Below are 15606 nucleotides of genomic sequence, written 5' to 3' on the forward strand. Positions count from 1 at the left end.
TTGGCCCCTGCCTCGACAGGACGTCTGCTCTCATAAAACACCAAGATTTCCTCCACATGTCCAGGGCACGTAGGCAATGCCGCGTGACCTTGAACTTGCGGAATGAATTTCCCCCTCGGGGAAAATCCCTTGGTCTTGAGCCACCACTGTAGCGGCCTCATGTGCAGCAGGCCAAAAGGTATCACGTTGGCTGCTGCTGCCATAAGATCTAACAGTACTTGAAACTGTTTGACAGTGAGTGACAGGCCTAGCTTGACCGCATTTGCTGCAGTAAGGATCGACTCGATCCGAGCAGGAGACAACCGTGTCTGCATCGTGGTCGAATCCCATACGACACATAGATAAGTGGTTCTCTGTAATGGAGACAGCACGCTTTTCTTGGCATTGGGTCTCAACCCCAATTCTTTCATGTGAGCGAGAGCAGCACCTCGATGCTGCCTGGCTTACAGTGGTCGAGTATATGGATGCTCTGGAATCATGGAGGAGCCAGAGCCGCATCCACACCCTCTGCGAAAGTTCGGGGGGGGAGAGTGCTAGGCTGAAAGAAGAGCTCCCTGCTGTTGTTGAGGAAGGATGGAGACATTCTTAGATCTATCGTGACAAATTCGTCCTCGGACCTGATTTGTGACGTAGCCGCCAGTCTGAACCTCAGTTACTCTGACTGAAAGATTCAACTGTCTGAGATCTAGGAAGGGCCGTAGCCCCCCATCCTTCATGAAGAGGGACCACCTCGATGGTCCCTGTCTAGAGCCTGCTCGGAGCCCACCTCGGTGGAAGCCCCGCGTTGAAGGAGGGTTCTTTAGATATAGTAACCCTTCTTCACAGAACGCAGGACCCACGTAGATACTGTCGGCAGTCGTAATAACGCTGCCAGAAGTTCTACTGAGGGTACCAGCCTCTCGAGACTGGCCTCTATTTTGCCCTGAGCTTACAGCTCGGTGCCCTGTAACGGTGAACCGGCAGGAGACACCTGAACTGCAGCTGCAAGTGCGGGTGATTGAGGGAACGGAACGTCGGTGACGCTCTCCGTATCCACCTCCTCAGAGGAGGATAAACGGAGCACTGAGGGCCATTTGCTGGAGGAAGTACCGCCTAGCGGGCTTCCAAAACCAGCAATTGGCTGCCAGTTGTCCCTCCATCGATAACCAGACCCTGCTCTGGGTAGTAGTAATAAAAACCCCCCATATGCAGGTCCCATGTAGATATATTCAGCAGTAGTATTCACGCTGCTCGAAATTCTACTAGGGGAACCAGCCTCTCAGACTGGTTTCTGGTACTACCTAGGGTTTTAAATTCAGTGCCCTGTAACAGCTCACTGGCAGGAAGCATCTGAATTTAATCCCTCTAAAGACCCCCGTGGGGGTGGCGAACTCTCTAGCTCCACTACGTTTCCGGGCGGAAAAACTAGAGAATAATGTTCGCGGGAGATTGCCGCGCCCTGTAACACAAGCAGGGTTGGCTGACAGATCTCCCTGTTTTAGCCGAGGACCTCTCAGACTGAAGCACGACCCTCAGATCGGGCTTTAGTTTTTGAAGCCCCCGGTCAGGAATGTTGCTAACCCCGTCCTCTAGGTATTACCGGAGGAAAAACGGACTGCAACGCTCCATTAAGAGCCTTTTATGTAAGGAGCTGATACACGGCCGGTTACTGCTCCCGTACAGCATCCGGCACGTGTACTTTTGCACATCAGGCTTGTATTATATACATGTGGCCTGGAAAGCAAAGACGGAGCTTCCAGTGATGATGCCAGACTGGGTGACAGATAGCTCGTAAGCGTCTGTTCAACCCCCGGCACCATCTTATACCCGTGCTCATTCAGCCCCCATTATTAATAGTAAACTATTCAAAAAAGGGGGTGAAGAGCGGGCTAAACTGGATTTTTCCGATCTAAACAGTGATTTTCTTTTTAACTGTGTAGATTGGGAAAAAACAAAAAGGCTCCTTTTTGGAAGTGCAGATCTTAGTCCGAAGAAAACAAATAGTTTGCTTTCCTACGGCTCATCTCTAAAGCAGTGGTCAAAAATAATTACTTTATTATTTGGATTGGCCATCGCTTTATTCAGTACTTCCAAAGCTCCTAACATTGAGGCAATCGGGGGGCGGTTGAATACTTTTGACAACGATCTCCACATCAACCTCCTCGGAGGAAGACAAGAGAAACGTTGAGACCTCTTTCTGGTAGGAAGAACCGCAGCGCGGGCTTCCTCATCCAGTAGGAGATCATCCGATCTGCTATGCGGGGGAGGAGATAGGGGATTACCCGTCTCCATCCCTCTAACAGATCGAGCTGCGAACCACACGAGTGCAGCTGCCGCTCCGCCTTTTTTGCGGAAGCGGGGCCAGACCCGTGAAGAATGCTGGTGAAAACTCCCTCCTCAAAGAGAATCTTCCGAGAACGGAGTATGTGCAGTGGAAAGCGTGCTTTCACACCGCAAACAGCCAGCCCCCTCAAGGGCTGACTGAACATGCTCCGCACCCACACAGCCACACACAGACTGCGTGTATCCCCACCAGCAGAAAGCTTTCTCTGCCGGCAGGGAGGGACACACTGTCTGTGAGGCTGCTAAACCGCTAGAAATACTTTTTCCCCCTTTTTAAGTTGGTAACATATCCACTCAAATGAAAGTTGTGCAAACTGGCACAGAAAAGCAGTGGAATGAAACAGACAAACAGACACAGAGCGCTTCGCTGAATGACAAAAGCTGAAGCCGGTTTGAAACGCACATGCTTATATACTTCCTGGTCGCCTACGTCACCGCCCCCGGTGACGTCACTCCCGTCGTTCTATTGGTTACAGACTGATTCAGAGGCGGGTTCGCCAATGGCATTCCCCAGAGCGTTGATGACGCAGTGTGGAGTTCCCGAAAGGGAACGTGCTATTCGCGCGTAGTTGAACGCTTGAACATTTGAGTTTACTCGCGCCATTCGTGCGGTAAAATTCGCGTCATTCGCACGTGACATTTTCTTTACAACAGACGCGAATTCGCGTCAAGGGAGGGGCTTCTGCCACTCGTCAGCGGGAAAGTAGTTGTAAAATAGGTGAATGAGCTCAATTTGCCAGCTTTAGCTTGCTTGTAGTCTCAATATGTATGTATATGTAGGTTAAATTGAGTAAAGAGCGTTTTTTAAAACTAACCAGATTGTCCGACCTCTTCACTCACTTTATTCCTAGCAAGATCCCTTTTATTCCTGTTTCTACAAAAGTCCAAAGATGTATCGTACAGCTCCGAGGAACCACAGACAGCAACGGTGATTTTGTCCGCCATTGTTGTTTCGGATTTCTGCCTCCGTCACTACTAGAGCAAGCTCCTGATTGGTTACCGCGGCGCGGAATTCCGCCGAAGTTCAGATTTTTGAACTCGCGCGAATGGCGCGGCAATCGCTTGAACGCTCAATGCGCGCCGCGCCATTCGCGCTATTCGCGCGTTTCGTGCCGCCTCATTCGCGCGTTTCGCGCCGCAGGATGGCTATTCGCGTCTTTGCATTGACTTAACATGTAAATCACTCGCGCTTGCCGCTTCATTCGCGTCCGGTGTGAACGCACCTTTAGTCTTCAGCAGACAAGAGTAAAACAATAACCAAGTTACAAGATGTACTTTATTAAATAACCCCCGACCAGTTGGTATTAACAGTAACTGTTCAGTCTGCATACATGTGCTGCACTTCTTTCACTCTCTACCCATATACAACTGCGTTCACTTTATTAAAGCTCCAAATGAAGGGTTGCCAACAATCTGGTCTTATAAAACAGCAACCAGAGTTATTGTGCTTTGGGTAGGAGGTAGTATTCTCAAAACAAGCACCATAAAAGCACAATAAAATACGCAGATATGACTCAACTGTAGCAGTATAAGCATATAATTAATGATTAAAGTAGTAGTTATTAAACAGAAACAAAAAATAAAACAATAAAATTAGAATAATTCAACAAAAATAAAGTATCTAAAGAAAAGTCTTAATAATGATTTCAAGAGGTCTTAAATTTGAGGATGGAAAGGTAACAATTACGATTTAGCTTAATGTGATGATTAAACTTCAAAAGGCTATGATTTTAATGAATAATGCATGTTTTAAACTCGAGTCTTGCATTTCTTTGCTATATTTCTGCCATTCCAAAAGCACCGCCTACTGGCAGAGAATAAATTTGCATTTTTTTATAAACCTGTCTGCTGTTTTTGTTCAGACCAATGTGAAAATTGACACATATTTTTATGAAGCAAACACGCAAAGTTGTAAATATGAACTGCTGAATTGACAAAAAGATAATGCATTATAAAAATCTAAACAATTAAGACAAGTAAAATATATTTATATGTTATTTATTTAATGTAATTGATTGATAATACTTGTTTAAATTAATATAATAATTGATACCTTTGATTCATCCATTTTCTTAAAAATAGTTTAAAAGCTAAAATGTGAAGTTTATCATTTTATAAAACTTTTTGTTTTGCGAAAGCCTGTATCTGAACTGTTAATGATGTTTTTACAGTCATTTTACAGACATTGCTCAACCCCACTCATATGGTATTCATTTTATTTGTGCAGGTCTTAAAAAAGGTCTTAAATTTAAAAGGTCTTAAAGTCTTAAATTTGAGCTTAAAAATCCTGCAGATACCCTGATATCATTTTCAAAATGATAAAATAACTACATCTCAGACATTCTTATATGTTCAGAAGGTGGGCTTCAAAAGCAAAAGGTCAGGGACCACAGTGATAATCTAGTTTTTTTAGACAGTAATGATCTATAACATGTTCAAAAGAGCTTGATTATTTTTCTTTCCAACAACTGCCAAAAACCCACACATAGAATCAGGTTTACAATCTCTAAACTAATTAGGGTTTACTAACCTTTACTAATCTGAGACATTCTAGCAATGTAACAATCATTTCCAACACCTTAGCAGTGTCCTGTCAACCACCCAGGACCTTGTGACATTGACATTTGCATGGGCAATCACTACTTTTCTTCGAAAAATGTCGCTGTTAAAATCATGTCACTCTCTCTCCATCTCTTCTAGTGCTGATGGCCGATTTGAGGGTTCTCTAATGACCAAAGCCATTGTAAGGTCTAATGGTACCATCATGTGGACTCCTCCTGCTAGCTATAAATCTTCATGTACCATGGATGTCACCTTTTTCCCTTTTGACAGACAGAACTGCTCGATGAAGTTTGGGTCGTGGACGTACGATGGCACTATGGTAGACCTGACCCTGGTGGACGCATACGTAGACCGTAAAGACTTCTTTGACAATGGCGAATGGGAAATACTCAACGCCACTGGCCAGCGGGGCAGTCGGCGTGACGGCATTTACTCCTATCCTTACGTCACATATTCATTCATACTTAAACGTCTTCCTCTCTTTTACACACTCTTTCTTATCATCCCATGTCTCGGTCTGTCATTTCTCACCGTGCTGGTCTTCTACCTCCCGTCAGATGAAGGAGAAAAGCTTTCCCTCTCTACCTCCGTCCTTGTGTCTCTCACTGTGTTTCTTCTCGTCATTGAAGAGATCATTCCATCTTCCTCTAAAGTCATTCCTCTGATAGGAGAGTATCTGCTTTTTATTATGATCTTTGTCACCTTCTCAATCATTGTAACTGTTTTTGTCATTAACGTCCATCATCGTTCTTCTGCCACGTACCATCCCATGGCACCGTGGGTTAAGAGTCTTTTCCTCCAGAGATTACCCAGACTGCTCTGCATGAGGGGGCACACTGATCGTTATCAGTACCCAGACATCGAGTTGCGGAGCCCAGAGCTAAAACGAGGGATGAAAAGAGGACAACAGAAGAGTGCTGGAGGAGGAGGACGAGGAAGGTTAAAGGAAGATGAGAACCAGGCCTGGATTGCCCTGCTGGAGAAAGCCACTCACTCAGTTCACTACATTTCCAGACACATCAAGAAAGAACACTTCATCAGAGAGGTGCTTAGGTTGTTTTTACCAGAAGAATTTACTTTCTGAGTATTGATTTGTTCATTTACTAATCACTGAATAAAAATACACTAAAGTTGTCAGTTACCAAATAAGGAGTTTAAAATTAAAAATAAATAAAATTGACAAAAAATGCCTGTAGCCTCGTGGGCAGCATTCCTATCATAATTTTGGCAAAAATGCCAAAAAAAAATCATTAAAAAAAGAGAAAAATTAACAAATATTTGAATTTTCAACTTGCGTTTAAAATATACAATTTAAAAAAATTGAAATAATAATAAAAACATTTTTATGTTTTTATTTATTTTATTTTATTTATTTGAGACACATCACTTTTATGTGATAGCCACCTACAAAGGCAAATGTAAGAGATATTAGAGATATAGTTGAAGTCAAAAATTTACATACTGCAAAATGTTATTTTACCATAATAAGAGGGATCATACAAAATGCATGTTATTTTTTATGTAGTAATGACCTGAATAAGATATTTCAAATAAAATATGTTTACATATAGACCACCATTAAATCTTTCATTTAATACTGTTTCATAAATGTATTGCCTTATATGAAAATTTTTAAACATGAATTTTGAAGATTTATTTATCCACAAGGCATCCTTGGTGTTTATGACTTTCTCCTTTCAGTCAAATCCAATCAGAGTTATATTAAAATCTGTCCTAGCTCTTCCAAGCTTTATAATGGCAGTGGGCAGGTGTTTCTGTTCAACAGTCCAAAAGAAGTCTAATAAAGCACATCCAACAATAAAAAAAGTTCTCCACACAGCTCTGGAGGGTGAATAAAGATCGTCTCTAGGTTGCGTATGTAACCTCAGTTCCCTGAGAACAGGGAACGAGGGCGCTTTGGGGAACGCTGCAGCGTGACTCGTGTCTGAAGAATACATAGAAAAACTCCATGAAATGGCCGGCGACAGTGTATGACGTCACCGCGGCGCGCACGTCGCTGCCGCTGCGTCACTACTGGGCGACCATAACATAAAAAGGGTGCCGGTGCAACACAATACACCTTCAAAGTCTGAAGCTTATCGTCCGAAGCATGGCGAAGAGTCTAGAGGACGCAATGTCTCATTCCCTGTTCTCAGGGAACTGAGGTTACATACGTAACCTAGAGATGTTCCCTTTCGAAGGGAACTCTCACTGCGTCCTCTAGAGGGCGCTTTGGGGAACGGATATACCCACGCTACCATGCTGAGGGGAGTGCATGCTATTTCAGCGAGCACTAAGCAACAATTCTGAGAGGAATTGCCCCTACTAGGACGTGGTGACGGCTGTCAAAACGTTATCCCCCACGGCCAGAGGCCTGAACTGTTACCCACTTACCTGGACTGGGTTAGAACCCAGGGCACAGCTCTAGGCTTGGAATTAGAGTAATTCCTTCTGAGGGTAACGGCTAAGTTTCAATGGAAACTTAGACTCGTCAGAACAAGGAACTACCGCAACATAGGGCCTAGTTCCCTCAGGAACTGGCTCCCATATGAGGGCAGCAAACCTGTCCTGGGTCCGTTCAAAGGGCCACTAGTAGTGGCACGCCCTGATAGTGGATGGTCGGTAGACATCAACAGTGATATCTAAAGAGTTGAACCCAGGGGACCGGGGTTGTAGGCCAACTCCAAAAAATGGGAACGAGGCGAGACTCGTGACCCATACCATAAAGGGTTTAAGGAAGAACCCAAGACTTGGTGGGAACTTACCACACACACGTGGATTTTATAGAAGTGCCCCAGGTGTATGTGCACTTACCACTTTTGTGGATTTTAAGAAAGATGCCCAGGCATAGCGTGGGACACTTACCGAAATGATCGGATTTAAGGAGAGTGTTTTCCCAGGGGGTTTCACTACCAGCTCCGTGCCATCTAAAGAGACGGAAGAAGGGGACAACCCTCACGACGAAGGGATTGCCATGCTGCACCTTACTCCGGACAGAAGCTCGCAAGCTATCTGTCAACAGAAATAAACATGGAGCCGAGACCATCTTTTTTTTTTTTTTTTTTTTAAAGGGCCACTAGTAGTGGCACGCCCTGATAGTGGATGGTCGGCAGACATCAACAGTGATATCTAAGGAGTTGAACCCAGGGGACCGGGGTTGTAAGCCAACTCCAATAAATGGGAACGAGGCGAGACGCGTGACCCATACCATAAAGGGTTTAAGGAAGAACCCAGGACTTGGTGGGAACTTACCACACACGTGGATTTTATAGAAGTGCCCCAGGTGTATGTGCACTTACCACTCTTGTGGATTTTAAAAAAGATGCCCAGGCATAGCGTGGGACACTTACCGAAATGATCGGATTTTAAGGAGAGTGTTTTCCCAGGGGGTTTCACGTTAAAGAGACGGAAGAAGGGGATAGCCCTCACGATGAGGGGATTGCCATGCTGCACCCTACTCCGGACAGAAGCTCGCAAGCTATCTTGTCAACAGAGATAAACATGGAGCTGAGACCATCCTGTAATAGTGGACGATAGTAGAGGACAATTTCCTAACCCTGATCCACAGGGAGGATCGCTCTCCAGAAGGGGGCACTGCTCTCAGGGAACCCTTAATGAGAAGGGGGAGCGTGCACAGCCCGGTCCACACGACCTGTATAACGGTCCGGCAATCTCACAAAGGTGGGTTGGCGCTCATAGAGGACCCTTCCAAATAAGGGGAGCTGCGTAACCCAACAGGAGCGAATGCTCTCACTGTTACCCTTCGTAGAAGGGAGCATACATCCAGAATACAAGGCTGGAGAGTAAGAACCTGAAGTATGAAGGTTAAGCTCCTAACCCTGAAGCACAGGGAGGAAAACTTGGCCACCAAGGAGTGGTGCTCTTATTTAGTGAACCCTTGAGAAAGGGGGCACGCCAACGTCCTTGTAGAAGGTTAGTAACTCTCAATAGTCTACCCGGGGTAGACTCCCACCCTAAGAAGGGAGGAAGACTTTCCGTCCTGGGATGGTGCTCTGAAGGGAACCCTAGACAACAGGGGAGCTATAAGGTCGGTTCCAAAACCCTGCGCACAGGGAGGAACACGAGTTCTTATGCTCTAAAGGACCCTTTCCTCAGAAAGGGGAGCACTGGGTGCCTTATAGAATTCTGGGTTAACAATTCTGGGTTAACTCCAGAATTAAACCATGAGGACAGCTTCCTAGCCCTGAGACCAGGGGGAAAAACCATCCTATGATTTGACACTTCGTAAAACCTTTCTTCGGAAAGGGAAGTGAAATGAGGCCTGAGGAGCGAGAATCGAACCTAAGGTGCCAGCTTTCTGAGGTGTTTTGACACCAAAAGATGCTCAAGCCCTTCCACGGAGAGGGAGGCATCCGTCAACCTGGGTGTAGATTCTACATCAAGCATTACCCCGGCCCTTTAGGCTAGAATGAGGTGGCTTGAGATGAGTCACAGAGTGATGCTCAGTTTAGTAAAACCCTTTCCGCAGAAAGGGGAGTGTTCACATAAGTAAACTGGAATCATAACCCAAAATTGGAAAGTGGTCACCAGGTGGTGCTCAATTTAAACCTTTTCCGCAGAAAAGGGAGCATCCTTTAGTTGTTCCGAGTCTGCAGCGAGCACTCCCCCGCCCTCAGGCGTATTGTAAAAAGAGGGGGTGGCCTGCTGGCACTCCTATTTAAGCGAACTCCTGTCTCAACAGGTTAGAGAAGCTCTGTTTCCATGGAAACCAGAGGCTAAAAGAGGAAGTTTCCTCAGGGTTACCTAAACAGGGTCCAACAGAATCCTGTAGTTCACTAAGGAGAGGACGCGAAGGGGATTCTCATACACAGGCTATCTGCAACAGAGTTAAACATGCTAGGGCAATCCTAAAAAGTATTTTTAAGACGCTTACCTAGGTGAAGGGAAAAACTCCCACATTTAACCACTGAAAGGGGGGAAACCTGTTCTGTAGGCTGTCCCTTCTGGATCGAAGTGTTGGAAGACAAACACCACCATATGACTGGAGGGAGGGATGTTTCGTTGAATTATCAGTATTCCTTCCTAAGGAATAAACACAACACACAAAAACAGATCCAGAATAACATCTTGTAAGTCATGAGTACAGACTCCTAACCCTGAAGGCCAGGGAGGAAAGCCCGTCCTGACGAGGGGGCGCTCATTGGGGACCCTTTCCTTGGAAAGGGGAGAGCCCAGCTCGTGCGTGAGGCCTGAAGAGTGAGAATCAGCCTGGACAAGAAGGACAGGCCCCTAACCCAGATAAACCGGGAGGAAAACCTGGCTCTGTCAGTGAGAAACGGTACTCTGAATAAACCCTTTCCGCGGAAAGGGGAGTACTACCTAGGTCGAACCGACCCTGCCCTTGAGCTAACAGGGGGATCGACGGAACAGGCCTGCAAAGGACAGTGATAAACATGCCAGGGCAATCCTAAGAAAGAAACTTAGGAAGCTTACCTTGAAGAGGACATAAGTCCTATGTCTGACATATGCTGTAAGGGTGGTTTACCGCACAGCCTGTGGCGTGGAGAGGACGAACACTGCCGTAACCATAATCCGTAGGATCAGAGGGGGAGCATCCACCGTAGACTTGTCATTTTTCTCTGAGAAGAAAACACAACACACAGGCCTGAGACAGTATGAAGTTCCTTTTTCTTTTATTTAAAGAAAATGGATCGTACTCACCCATAAGTGACCTGCTTTTAACTCTAACTTAAACAGTCCCTGTTTAAGGAGTTAAAATCTGGCCTGGGCCTTCATGGAATGAAGGACTTAAAGGCAGTGATCTACCTAGTCCATAGCCACATAAATCCAGAAAGGCCAATGAGCCTGGAAAACTAACAGATCAGTGAAAGACCTCTGGTTAGTCCTTTTAAAAATAGCCCAAACCAAAGAGTGGGCCGTCTACTTAAACCCTAGCAGGGGAGGCAGCACCATCTATTATTAGCAAGAACTAAAGAGAACTGCCCAAAAAAGCCCCCAAAGGGGAGCATTCAGAAACTAACACACAGACATCCTCAGGTATCTGTGTGTAGGAAGGACCAACCAAGGTGAAAAACTGACCGAACGCTTCCAGACCCTAAAGAAGAATTAACACACAGCTAGCCTCAGACAGCTGCAGTTAGTAAGACTGTTCTGCCATAATCATGGCTGAACTAGTCTCAGGAAATCCCCCCTCTTTTTTTTTTTTTTTTTTTGCCGGTAAAAAAAAACTCCACAATCGTGACGCGCAGCACATATTCGGCTCCCGTGGGAGCTAAACATACTCCGCCCAGGCGCCAAATTCCCTCAGGAATAAGGCAAGCAAGGAGCCGCTGACGACGCTGCGAATGCGTTTGTTAATACCGCGAGAGGCAAACACACTCATGCAAAATGAGGAACAGAGAAACTCACCTCCCTCCTTTGCGAATGCCATAAGCCCATTAGTTCCCTCGGGAGCTGAACGTGCTGAAATTTACCACACCCACGTAGCTGAGAGTCGTGCAAGTGGGCATGAGAGCGTGCCTCTCATTAAAAGCAAGCAATGAATGCACCGATTGCATTCTACTCTCTCAAGAGCTAATCTTGCTGGCATTATCCCCTCATAGTTCGGGTAGTGTGAAAGTGCGGGTATCAAATTACCACACACGTCACACGCAGGTCTCCGATGAGAGAATACATGCACTCCTAGACAAAGAGAAGCTGAAGACAGCGAAGATGTATTGTGTTGCACCGGCGCCCTTTTTATGTTATGGTCGCCCGGTAGTGACACAGCGGCAGCGACGTGCGCGCCGCGGTGACGTCATACGCTGACGCCGGCCATTTCATGGAGTTTTTCTATGTATTCTTCAGACACGAGTCACGCTGCAGCGTTCCCCAAAGCGCCCTCTAGAGGACGCAGTGAGAGTTCCCTTCGAAAGGGAACTCCTGTAGTGAATGCGTTTTTGTAAGAAAAATGTCCATATTTAAACCGTAATAATCACTTTTCTCTTGCACCAAATGTCATATGTGCAAGCTGCTCCGGGCGAATGACGTAGGATTTATGCATTGCGCATGCACCGCTGATCTCGCAAAAAAAAAAAATGTTTATTTACAGGAGCAAAGTAAGAAAAGTTTCCTTACTTTAGCAAAGGTAAACAAAATCTTTACCACTTTTGTTTTTCTAATTCATGACCAGTGTTTTGTTTTACTTTTTCCTCTACGCTTCTACGTTCATCACTTCTCAGTGGCACATGCACAATGCATACATCCTACGTCATCCACCCAGAACGTCTTCCATGTACGACAGTGTCACATAGAGTCAAGAGACAGTCGGATCCATTCGCAAGCTTTTATTAACGTTAAGAACAGATGTGGTCGTAAACAGGCAGGGGGTCAATCGACAGCAAACAGGAGTAATGAGGGCAAAACACAGGCGAGGGTCGATATCAGTGGCGAACGTAATCCACATGGGCTGGGCAAAGAGTAATCCAAAGGGGCAGGCAGGAGATCGGGAAACCAGACAGGAATGTAAACACGGAAAGACAAGGAAAACGCTTTGTACGGCAGCAATGCTAACTCAATATTCCGCAGTGAATTTATACAGTTCATGATTGGATGTGGGTGAAAGTGCAGTCTGTGCAATGGGAGATGGGAATAGTCCAGGGTGACATGTAAACGTCAGTGAGATTTTAGAGTCAATGAAATGCGCAGGCGACCTCTGGTGGTGAGCAGATGGAAGGGATGGAAGGACACAGGCAGGGTTCTTAACAGACAGCGCAAGCTAGAGAAAAGCGATTATTATGTTTTAAATATGGATATGTTTCTTTAAAAAAACGCATCAGTGTGCTACAGGAGGCCTTTATTCATCCCCCAGAGCCATGTGGAACACTTTTTATTATGGGTGGATACATTTTATTGGACTTCTTGTTGATTGCTGGACTCTTGTGGAAGATGCAGGACAATTTTTAATATAACTCAGATTGGATTCGACCAGAAGAAGAAAGTCATACACACCTAGGATGCCTTGAGGGTGAGTAAATCATAGGCTTTTCATTTTTGGTTGAACCTAACCCTTTAAGGTGAAAAAGCTATGTATTGCCAGTATGTGCTTAATTAAGTTTGGGTCTGTTTGTCTCTCAGGTCGTTCAGGACTGGAAGTTTGTGGCTCAGGTGTTGGACCGAATCTTCCTCTGGGTCTTTCTCACAGTTTCCGTGCTTGGGACCATCCTCATCTTCACCCCAGCTCTGCAGATGTACTTCAGCACACCTTAAAAACCCAGAAGATTTCAGCCTACCAAATCTCTTCTGACATTCTTATGACCTCTTTGAAATATATGTAGTTCCCGCAACATTACAGTAATCCCTCTCAAAGTCCTTTTCTGGCCTAGCCACATCTGTAATCCTCTCCGAATTCAGCTTCTATCGCTCCTTCCTAGATGCTGTGTTCAGTATTTAGACTGAAAAAAGCAAAACTCAGCTGAAATGAAGTTCAGGAATTTTCTGCCCTTTTAACACATAACTAAAAGGCAGCTTATACACTGAAGGGAGTTTGAATCTGTGTAATCTCTCTAAGGGGATAATGGTTTAAAGATCTTCAATAATTTGACTTTACTGTGATGTAAAAATGTATAACCACCTCTTTTTTGCCTATTATTTTGCGTTAAGTCTTATTTATTTGTTTATTACTGGTTAAATAAATGTGTCATTGTCCATGTAAGTAATATTTTATGTTGTGGTTTTATTTGATCACAGTCCAGAACAATTGTTTATTAATTTTACTAATAATATAACGTTAATTCTGGATGATGATCAGTTATAATAATATCTCTTTTGCTGGCACAAATGATGTTTCCGACAGTCTATCATCAGTTTTCCTGTTTTTAGTACTGTTCAGTTTAGTACTATCATGCCTTTGGTTAACAGTATGCATATGTAAATTTTAAGCAGATGAGTCCATGCATTAAACAAAGTGCATGTGTATGTATCTACAATTTTCCACAATCTGGAATTTATAAAAAAAAAAAAAAAAAAAAAAAATGCAGAGATTTTGGCATATATATGGTTTTATAAATCTCAATATCTGCCATTTGTGCTTCCGTATACTTCCGTAGGATGACATTTACACCAAGTGTTAAGAATCCTTATCGCAAAACCGCAGAGGAACTTTGAATCAATGTTTTTTGGGTTATTAAAAAATATTTTTAAGAGAACCCTGAACCAGTGTTGCCAAGTCCGTGGTTTTCCCACAGAATTGGGCTACTTTACCACTGTTTGCTGCGGAATTCGATTTTTAATGGGGGACCCCCCTCGAAATCTGATTGGGCTACTTTTGGGCTAGTTTTGAGTAGCAATTGGGTGGGTTTTGTTGTGAAAACCTGGCAACCCTGCCTTAAACCTTTATTTGGAGGCTAATTTAAAAATGCTAAAGCAGTATAGGGAATTCAGGACACTTTTGATAGTTTGACCATATTGCTGTATATATTCACAATATATTTTGGTTACACTTTATTTTACAGTGTCCTTATTAAGTGTAATTATAGCATGTACTTACTATAGCGTTATGGTCAAGATTAGGGTTTGGTTTAGGGTTAGTTGCTTTAATTATGCACAATTTACTGTTATTACTATAGTAAGCACTGTAACGTGAAATAAGGACACTGTAGAATAAAGTGTTACCATATTCATTTTATTTCATTTTCACTAACAAAAAAAGACTGGTTCAGTTTACATTTACAAGAAAAGTGTTGTATTGCCAACATGTTACTGTAGTCCCTCCCCAAAGCATCTCTCTTTTACCAGTGATTATACTAATGTCACATATTAAAGTCACCCCGAAATCTTATTGTACATGATTTGTCAGTGCACGCTCTTCCTCTCCAATGACTTTTGTTATGGATTTCCAAAATAAGCTTACAGAAGTAAAATGAGTACATATCGCTTCATGTTGGCTTTTGTGTTCATGAATGAGTATGTATTTAATGTCTACGTTCCTGAATGCTGCTTTTGTATCGCATCAAAGAGAAATTATTCAAATGTGCAATGCCGTAGGGTGTTGTTGGCAGCGTGGTTTGCCTTTTTGATAGACAGACTTTAATCTCAAAGCATCTCATCTGGGAGAGATATTGTCTGGCCTCTCAGAGAAGCACGGAGCGTGAAATATTTCCATTTCCAGAGTGTGTGAATTCTTCAGATATGTTTTCAAGCCACATCTGGGTTCTATAATCACTGACTTAGCAACTGATAGTGTGTAAACGGTAGATTGAATTTCACACTGTTGTGCCATCTCTTTCTTTTTCAAACCATGAGGTCTCGAGGTCACCCACATGCTTTTGCAAATCACAAAGTTTTATGTGTTAAAATTCAATCATCATGTCATTCATCAAGTCATTGAATATTTATCAGTATCATAATGCATCTCAAAAAAATATTTTCTTTTATGTTCCAATCAATTTCAGCATTTACTAATGCATGATAAAAATCAAAAGATGGGCTTGTAAACATTAGTTAATGCACTAACAATGAACAACTGTATTTTCGTAAATTAACATTAACAAAGATGAATAAATACTGTAATAAAGGTATTGTTCATTGTTTGTTCATGTTAGTTAATACATCAACTAATGGAACCTTATTGTACAAAAAAGGTATAGGATTAACATTGAAATAATTTTTGGCTAAAATTGCTATAAAGGCAGAAGACTGAAATTCACAGTAAAGTATCCATCACCTTAGGACTTTTACAATATTTTAGCATTAAAACCACGA

General features: G+C 43.6%; 1 protein-coding gene across 1 annotated transcript in view; it reads left to right on the forward strand.

The window, feature by feature from the left end:
- Positions 1 to 14773, forward strand: part of chrnb3a (cholinergic receptor nicotinic beta 3 subunit a) — a 34746-nt gene extending 19973 nt beyond the window's left edge. Inside the window, exons 5-6 of the mRNA XM_073842461.1 lie at positions 5023 to 5929; positions 12982 to 14773. Coding sequence (XP_073698562.1) covers positions 5023 to 5929; positions 12982 to 13113 — 1039 coding nt within the window. The 3' untranslated portion in view covers positions 13114 to 14773. The remainder of the gene's footprint in view (positions 1 to 5022; positions 5930 to 12981) is intronic.
- The last annotated feature ends 833 nt before the right edge of the window (positions 14774 to 15606 follow it).

The sequence above is a fragment of the Garra rufa genome, chromosome 6 (genome assembly GCF_049309525.1).
Source record: "Garra rufa chromosome 6, GarRuf1.0, whole genome shotgun sequence".
Taxonomy (NCBI): Eukaryota; Metazoa; Chordata; class Actinopteri; order Cypriniformes; family Cyprinidae; genus Garra; species Garra rufa.